Source organism: Oncorhynchus gorbuscha, linkage group LG11 (assembly GCF_021184085.1).
Source record: "Oncorhynchus gorbuscha isolate QuinsamMale2020 ecotype Even-year linkage group LG11, OgorEven_v1.0, whole genome shotgun sequence".
NCBI lineage: Eukaryota > Metazoa > Chordata > Actinopteri > Salmoniformes > Salmonidae > Oncorhynchus > Oncorhynchus gorbuscha.
In genome coordinates, this window is record NC_060183.1 from 48,128,030 (window position 1) to 48,137,424 (window position 9,395).

At 38.5% G+C, this 9,395-nt stretch overlaps 1 protein-coding gene across 2 annotated transcripts; it reads left to right on the forward strand.

The window, feature by feature from the left end:
- Window positions 1–465: 465 nt before the first annotated feature.
- Window positions 466–9,395, forward strand: rhof (ras homolog family member F). Of its 2 annotated transcripts, none has more exons than XM_046369912.1 (5): window positions 466–1,184; window positions 6,198–6,285; window positions 7,618–7,727; window positions 8,440–8,574; window positions 8,793–9,395. In XM_046369912.1, exons 1-5 carry the CDS (start codon window positions 1,125–1,127, stop codon window positions 8,955–8,957), a joined length of 558 nt encoding a protein of 185 aa, XP_046225868.1. In that variant the 5' UTR covers window positions 466–1,124; the 3' UTR covers window positions 8,958–9,395. The 2 variants fall into 2 exon arrangements, with proteins under 2 accessions (XP_046225868.1, XP_046225867.1); XM_046369911.1 differs by lacking the exon at window positions 466–1,184 and adding an exon at window positions 4,514–5,492.

The following is a 9,395-nucleotide window of genomic DNA, read 5'->3' on the forward strand; positions in this document are numbered from 1 at the left end:
TGGCACACCCATAAAAGTATTTGTGATTCTAAAGTAAAAAATAGTGAATAAACAGCTTGTAATTGCTATGAAGAGAAAAAGTATAATGACATTGTAATGGCATTTTGCACTGTAAATGGCCATGTATGATAGCATTTGTAAATGACATTTTATTAACTTTTGTACATTTTTAAATGTAGGAAATGTGCAGTTACTGTTATTAAAATATCACAATTCTGTTTATTCATTGACTTCTATCATACATTGATCATTTATGAGTAATGGTGTCAGTAGAATTGCCACCTCTCTTCAATACATTAATTTGCATGCTGTTTTAACTATATCCATCAGAGGCTAAGTATATTTGCTGCTCTGTCAGCACAAAACAGGCCAGAGAGCAAATGGCCTTTCTGAAAAATGCTGAATCTGGAAGTTGGCTGTTTGTTCTCAGCTAACCCCCTTTTTCTACATTAAAGAGTGGTTGCTTCTCATCTTTCACATGGTAGGCTACAGCATCTAGTTACACAACAGATACCTTTAATGCCCTGAAAGTCAGTAAGTATTCTTCCTTCAAATGATGGCTCATGCACTAAATGTGTGAAATGATAAAGGTTCATAGTAAGGAGAAGGCTATAGGCCTACAATTTTTGGGGGACATTAGACAGAACGAATGTGAGGGTAACATTTACCTGACCTTGTTGCAAGGGCATATTTTTTATTTCTGTAGAATTCCAGACTCAATCCTACTTATTAGTATCCCCAAAGGCTAAGCACATAGATACTGAATCCAACAGGAAGCAGATGAAAAATGAAACTAATGAAAATATTTACCTTAACATTGTGATGAAATACATTTATCAGGCCTAAATGCAGGGGAAAATGGAACGTTTTCATTCCCATCTTCGGATCCTCTAATATTGGTTTAAGGGAAGGGTGGGAATGCAACACCTAAAAAAGGAAGAAAACAATTAGCCCAAAACTATTTCACTTGAAGCTTTTAACTTTGTCTTCACTGCCATTTGACCAACGAATAACAAATGCTGAAAATCTTCCATCAGCATCAGTGAGAGCAGTATGCAAACCAACTCCCCTCTCTCTTCCTGAAGACAGAATTGCAGTCAAATCCCTCACCCTCGAATTTGGAGATGTTAAAAGTGAAGCTACACGACATAACATACTGCCATGGAAATCTTGTCATTTTTAAGGTAATGGATTTTGAGCTGTCTCAAAGCATAGGCTATAGTTCTAAACAACAATAATGGGAAAGTTGATTGTTTTAAGAAGCAGGTTCACCAAGGATGTATTTATCCAAGTTTATCTTAACAAGTATTATATTGAAATAAGTGAAATTATATTGTTGGAATTAAATACTAATCATACACTTACAGTTAATTAAACATGTAATCCAATAGAAAGATGTCTTATTGGGAGCACTGAAATGCTTTAAGGGGTCATTAATCTTGTAGATATCTCATTGCTCCCACTTGTCCAAAAACGACCTTTTTATATGTACTGTTGTTTAATGGCTTCTCTCTGCTGTTCTGTTCTCAATTTCAAAATGGCTTCTTCACAGACAAACGAGATCACTATGTGCTGGTTATGTTGCTGCGCCATTGCTGGGCGAAATAGTCAGTCGCAAAAAATAACTGAGTCTCCCACACAGGTCTCTGTTTGCTCACTGGAAATGTAGCATATCAATGGTGCGCAAGAAATATGACTTCAACGGGTGTGTGTGTATCTGTGTGTAAAAGAGTGTAGTCTACAGCAGAATTCAAACGACAGAGCGGAGAAACATGGCACATTCAGTCTAGTTGCTGGTAGATCTAAACCGGTTTTGGCGAACGACAGTAATCTGAGAATCTGGCCGGTTGCCACGCGTCTGAGAGAACTGCACCCACACAGCCATATAAGGTCAGAAGAAACGATTTCGAACATAGAGCTGTATTTCGTTCAGGATACTCAAAGGGGATTTCAGACTTCTTCGTGCTCTCTCTATTTCCCCTTCAAGATAATGGTTCGATGTTGTATTTCGAGGTGTTGATCAGCTACTCAGAAGATGTTACATGTCAGACAAGCAAGATGTAATCCATCCTATAGGTAAAGCAGAACAATAGGAACAAAGCTGTGTGTGTGTGTGTGGTGAGGTTGTTTTTCTGAGTAAGGGTCTCCAGGTGTGCTCGTCTGGCTACAGTTGCTATGCGTACAGTAGTCTATGCCATGCATAATGCTGATCAATCTTAGTCTCTTGATCAACACAGCGGTTGAATAACCTCACTGTCAAAAACAGAGAACATTGTCTACACGTCGAAACTGCTTTAGAGTCAACTGTAGAGGAGCTGGGTTTTCCAGGAAGGGTTCAATACCCAATGCACAATTGCTGCGTAATTGGCCAAGGTTAAAAGGATCGTCGAACCATAAGGTCACGAGGCTAAACTAGCCTAAACCAGCCATCCCATGACGTGTTTACACCCTCTGAAAACAAAATTGATGCGTTGGGCATACCAGATACCAGCAATTGATGGGCCTTTCTCGAAGAGAATATAACATATAGAATATAACCATGCAGACCATTCCATTCGTTCCTCAGTGCTCAAATTATTGCAGGGCGTGTTTTTTACTATTATAGAAGCAACTAGACTAGAAGGTAAAATGTAAAAAATAAGTTATTGTTGGCCAAATGTCTTTCTATGACCGGCAGACCTCTATTAAAAATCCGACTGAATCATAGTAAAGTTTTTTTTGTATGGCAAAACCGGACAGCTGTCTTGTGCAATGTTAGCATTACGTAAGCATAGAAGGAACACAAAAGCACACCAGGGGGGGAAGGGAATGGGCCTCTTGTGCAGAAGACCCAACGACTGCTCGCAGTACAGTAGGCTACACTATTTCTCTTAGCACATTCGTAAATACAGAGCCTAATACTCGGACCGTTGCACGTCAAGCTGTTCTATGCAGGCAAGATGGTTATCTATTTAGGCCTTTATGTCAATCTGTTAATAGTTCAAATGATAGCATAACTTAATTCATGTTTATATATTTTAGGGATAATGTTGCTTTCGATAGTTGTATAAAATGTTTGGAATGTATTTGGAGAGCTGGACACAGGTTACTGCACTATTTTTTTTGCATTTCATTTAGAATAATACATTTAAATGTATTCAACCAGCATTCATCGCCTGGAGCCTATAGGCATCATACAATTGTCTTCAAAATAAATAGACCCAGGGTAATTTAGATAATTTGCCAAATTACTAAACACTGTTAAAAGTTACAAAATGTATATTTACGGTTATAAACGTTTAACATAGACTATATAATCGTCAATTTTTCGAATCACATTTTGACCATTCTAATCTGGATTGCAGTCCCACAGAAATATAATCGATTATAGGGAGGAGGGTTTTACAATGATCAAATTGGGCTACTCCCGTTGATTTATGTTGCGTGCACGATGGTATTTTAGCTCATAAATTGTGTTAATTCAGTAGGCCTATGTCACAGGAAAATAAAGATATAATCGTAAGATTTAAACACAAATGTTGCTTAAAAAATGTATTCGCCTACAACACTATCCAAATCAAAATGAATCCCATGGATCGTTTTGATTTGGATAGTGTTGGAGGCGAATACATTATGTGGAGTCTGTCAAGATTTCCTCGAGTTTGGCCTCGACTCCAGCGTCACCATTTGCTCACAGTACGAAATGGACAGAAGAGAGAGAGCGGCCATTTTAGTACCGCTAGTCAAAACTATATTTTACTCAAATTTAATGCGGTTATTGAATGTTTATGCATGTGTTTAAACATAGGGCCTACATTATTCATATGCGTTCACTCTCTTTTCTGAATAGTATTTTCCCTGCTCCATGGCCGCTTGAGAGCATAGGAGTGTTTATAGGCCTAGCCCTTCAAAAGGGCAGCTGCCTGTTCTCCAAAGGGCTGAAATAAATCCTAAGAGAAATTGATTAACTGTTATTGGTGCAATAATAACAGAATATAGCCAACGTTATTATTCATATAACATATCACTTCACATAAATCCCACAATTTAGATGAGAAAAACACGACAAAATCCACTGATATAAATGTAGATATTGTGTGTATATTGAAATTGCCTTTATTTTTCTTTGGATCTATTTATTTTGCCACAAACTGTATGCTATCTAAACCAAATATATCTCTCCTTATTGTTTTTCACACACATACTGCCTGTCAGAAGCCAAAATGAAATATCCCTTTTGGTGGCATTCCTGTAGGTGGCAATGAAGCACTAGGTTGAAAAGAGTTACATAAAAGTATCCATTTAAACTTTTAAAAATGTTTAACAGTTTACCCAATGGTCTTTCAAATGTACTTTCTCGTATAAAATGTTAATCAAAATATCATGTTACTTTTGTAAGAAATTGTTTAAAAAATATAATTTTGAATTGTAAATAAATATAAATCAATAAGATGGCTGTCTTGTGTTGTCTTTGTGCTTTTGAAATTGTTGGTGGTTTAAAATACTGACAACTGTCAAAATGAAGAAGACATCTCAGAGATGATGATTTCTTAAAGAAAATTGCATCTTTACACTAAGAAAAAAGTATCTTTAGTACTAAACTGCCAACTTACATTTATTGTGGTTTAGTGGTCACATTTTCAGTATAATTTCAGAGGCCCAGTGAAGGCACACAGGGTGACATAGAATAGCCTTTTCATCCATAGTGGTTATATCCCTAACTCTAAGTAAAATAAGAGAGCTCCAGAATTCAAGGTGGCACAGATCCATCGAGTCAAAGGTTACTAGGCCTGTGTGATCCCTGACCCCATCTAACCCCACTCTTCATCAGAGTCCTTGCAATAATAGCCCTCTATATCACATAGCACCAATACTTCTCAGATGCCACTGATCATTATTGATTCCTTCTCTGAGAGGGAGGAGGAGGGCACTGAGGAGAGTGAACTACTCAGAACTTTGCTGAAGCACACTCAATACACCTTTTTAAATATAGACAATGCCTCTGTGTGAGCCTCAGCCCCACCTAGTGATGTTAAGGGACAGGCCAGATGACTACAGAGAGGGCACTGCTGTTGACTATTGCATGACAGCTCTTACCACAGAGACTCTTCCGGTGAACAAATTGATGTGGGTGAGAAGTGTTTGGACAGGAACAAGAAGTGGTGAGCAGAGCAGAGGGAAAGACCTGGTTAAGATGAGCCTGAACTTTGTTTCTTCCTTTCCCGTTTTTACTCACTTATTCTTCTCACTTAGCCAAGCTCTGTTTCTTTAAATTAACTTATCGTACAACACTGACATGTGTTTAGACTCAGTTTGGATTAACTGACATTACCCTGACTTCTGTCTGACGGCGACCTGTTGGACCGTACAGAAGAGATATGACACAGAAAGGTACTATGACAAGCAATGGCACCGCTAAGAAGGGAGAAGAGCTCAAAATTGTTATTGTGGGTGATGGGGGTTGTGGGAAAACATCCCTTCTAATGGTCTATGCTAAAGGAGACTTTCCAGAGGTAAGGACAGCATGGCATCTTTAAATATAAGAGTATAAGAAGGTAAATGTGTTTGATGTGTAAGATAATCACCCTTTAAAAATATATTGAATTATGCAGTCATGATTCATTTGTACCCTGTTGACGGTGTCATCACCAAGCCAAACTCAGAGGTTGGCTGTGAAACTAAAATGTTATGAGTAGCCTAATGATTATCTCCACTTCTCTATCATGAAATGAATATAAAAGTACATTGTTTAAATATTTCATCTTATTAAAAAAATGTCTTAATACAAATAAAACAATTATTCTATTGACATCTCCATTATTTAATTTTGGTCAGCAGATTTATGTTAAGTTCATTATACAAGTTCAGACTGAAGTGTGTGTAATGCCAAAGGTCCAGCATAAACATGAACCTTTCAAATAATGAAGGCAAATATATTCCTTTTACACTGCATTAACACTCCTTAACAAAATCATGGTATTTGAGAACAGAAAAATAACACTATTCTAAATATAGGCTTCCATCTCCAAAGATAATGTTGTTACATAATTAGGGTATTGTCCTAGACAGATTTTGAATACATGTAGTGTTCTATCGCACTGTATCCAGTTTTGATTTTATTATGTCTCAATTATGTGCTTTAACATTATCCCATGGAGGAAATGCAAAAGGATTGAAATACGGAATTTCTTTCTCCCTTTGTCATTTCTGTTTAACAGAAGTATGCTCCGTCTGTGTTTGAGAAATATGTCACCACAGTCAAGTATGGAGGGAAAGAGATTAGACTCAACCTCTATGACACAGCTGGTAAGTATTATTAAGTATCTATATATCTACAAGAGTGTTACGTTTCTGCACGTGGGCAGATATGCAGGGTGTGAATGTGAAGTCACCTTGCCTGTCCTGTTTGAGCAGAGGTATTCTGATAGCAGATCTTTGATCAGCTAGGTGGAACATAATGCTAGAGAAGGATAGAATTGTGTCAGACGTCAATGCATTCAAAACAATGGGTTCAAAACAGAGATTCTGAAAGGGTTTCAATTAGAAACTAATATAGCCACCCGTTTTTAAAAAGATACTCTTGTTTTCTGGAGAATAAGCAGTAAAAACTAACATTGGACTAGGACGAGCACTGAACACGTCTAATGCCTTTCTATGATTGGCTCCTTTTCCCGGAACAAGGTGTTGTGTTGAAATGTCACAATGGATTATTGTAGAATACTGTCTGACTTTGTAGTTGATAAAACATTTTTGGTAAACTATGAGTATGACACGACATCTCACTGAGCATTACACCTTGCCCTCCTGCAGCACTGATAAGCAGCCGCTTTGTAGAAAGCTGTTGTGACAGGATGTGGCCTAGGCTCATCTATAGACAGAAATGCTGTTTCTATCTGTGTTTGTCATCTGACTGGTCTTTGAAACTTTTAACTAGACATTGTCAACGAAACCTCAGATTATCAGCTGAAATGGCTAGATATTGAATTGAAAATCTTTGTTTTATTGTTGCTTACTTGCAAAGTTGTTTCAAAATAATGCCTTACTCTGTTGAAAAGTTTTTTATTTGATTAGGATCATGTCAAACTTGATTTCTAGTCTTTCAGCTCCTTGTTATGGATTTTTGGTTTTTATCCAGACTCGTAGGATACTTGGCTTCCTGAGAAATTAGTTTCAGAAATGACTTTATACTTGTTCTCTATCAATACTGGATATTCAACTCCCCTCTAGATATGCACATGACACGTATTGACTAATAAGTGGCAGAATGATCTACTTAGGTTGTTCCTGGAACATAGTATCACGTCCCAGCACATTGTTTACTGTGAGTCATCACCGCTGCACCAGCCACTTTATTTTACAGGAAATGGAAGTTGAAGCCAGGATGTGGTTTTATAACTCACCGCCAGCATGGTTCTGTATCAACTTGTTCCATACTAGAGTTTATTTTTTAGATAAAAGTGGAACATTTTAATTTGACATACTTTTAACATTGTTATTTTATGAATGTGCCATTATTTTTCATTCTTGGACTGCAAGGATAAGCCCAATGGATCAGATCCTTGTTTGCCATTGTCTCTATTTTCTTTAAAAAATGTCATCAAACACTTAACATTGTGTATTTCTGTGTACCTTTTTCAGGCCAAGATGACTACGATCGTTTGAGGCCACTCTCCTATCAGAATGCCAACCTGGTGTTAGTCTGTTATGACGTAACCAACCCCACCAGTTTTGAAAATGTCTTAATCAAAGTAAGCTCACTGACCATGATTCATCAACGATATTCCATTATGCAGTGACAGCCAATGACATTCATATTCTGCCCAACAATATCCAACGCTAATGCAGCTCACCACAGAGTGAATTGGACAGGCCGGTGTGTTTTGCTAGGATCCCAGTACAGTGCATAATGAACCTAACATTAACTGAGTGTGGTTTGGTAAACAAACCCAACATTAGTCACTATAGAGAGGTGGAAAAGGATTGTGTGAGTTCACCTCTTATCAGTGGTTAGACGTCATGTCTAGGTAGGAATTTAGTTTGATGAATGATTGTAAATGATTGACTTTGATATAGTGGTGTACTTTCTTTTGACTCCCCTCGCTACATGTGAATCAACCACAGCACAAACTGGGACTCTGCTGGAAGTCTCCCTCAATGAGCAGGGAAATGTCAATACAGAGCCATGAATGCAAACAGTGTGATAAAGACATGGGGAATGCAGTCAGAGTGAGACGTATGCGTAAAACACTACAGCAAGGGAGGGGGGTGGTAAACACAAAAGAAAACACACCTATTTGTAGAACCGATACCTGGGTGTGTGACGCAATGGGCGTAGAGCCAAACCAAACAACCTGTCTATGGAGTGTTTTTTGCAATCCCAATGTGGTATTTTGACCACCTTCCTTCCTACCTTGACCTCTGACCCCTATATGAACTTTTGTGATCTGCTGACTCACACAGTGGTACCCGGAAGTGAACCACTTCTGTCGCGATGTCCCTGTCATTCTGATTGGCTGTAAGACTGACCTGAGAAAGGATAAGGAACGTACCAGAAGGCTCAAAGCCATGGACCAGGCTCCCATTACTTACACACAGGTGAGGATCAACCTGTCCTCCTGATGAAAGGGTTTATACACATAACTTACGGTGTGCAGCTTTGACTTTAACCATTTCATTTGAATTATGGATGATGGCCTTCAATTGCTTCTCAAATGTTTGATCCTAGTCCACCTGATTGGCCCTGTGTGTCAGTTTCCAATTCTGATCCAGTACTCCCCTGTCTTCCAATGAATACTCTTTGTTTGGTTTCACAGGGTGAGGAGACCAGGCGGCACATGAGTGCTGAGCTTTATCTGGAGTGTTCAGCCAAATATCGTGAAAACGTGGAGGACATTTTCAGAGAGGCCACTAAAAAAGCCCTAGCATCCAGCCGCAGAGCAAAACACCGTACAAGGAAGAGGCATTGTGTCGTCCTGTGACCTCTTAGTGAAAGGACAGAGGCTTGAAGTCAATTGACACAACAGGACACCCTGTCCCCTGGTCTTACATGTCAAATCTACACCATCTGCTGCTTGTCTATTATAAACAACTGCTTGTCACATCCTGGGTCAACCTAATTCAATTTCATCAAGAGCCTGTCTGGAGACACCATCCCCAGCCAACTCATGCCCTTGGAATCTGGACAATGATATTCAACACTGAACTAATGTCTGCTAGGGTCGAGATGGTAATCCTGCTAGTTCTGTGGGTCTATCCTGGGATTCCAGAGTGGTTTTGTCTCCACGTTAGGCCAAAGTATAAGTGGGAATATGATAAAGTAGATTGAGATTGTGTACCATAGAATTTAGTCAAATATCCTTTTTTATCAGTGACTGAATTGCTATTTTTACTTTTATAAATAATTTGTTGTACCCATT

What these genes read in the sequence shown, in the direction of transcription:
- rhof (XM_046369911.1), top strand. Translation starts at nt 5,358, where the DNA reads ATGACACAGAAAGGTACTATGACAAGCAATGGCACCGCTAAGAAGGGA. An exon ending in CAACCTCTATGACACAGCTG is followed by an intron (nt 6,286 to 7,617) that starts GTAAGTATTATT and finishes TACCTTTTTCAG; the next exon opens with GCCAAGATGACTACGATCGT. An exon ending in TTGAAAATGTCTTAATCAAA is followed by an intron (nt 7,728 to 8,439) that starts GTAAGCTCACTG and finishes TGACTCACACAG; the next exon opens with TGGTACCCGGAAGTGAACCA.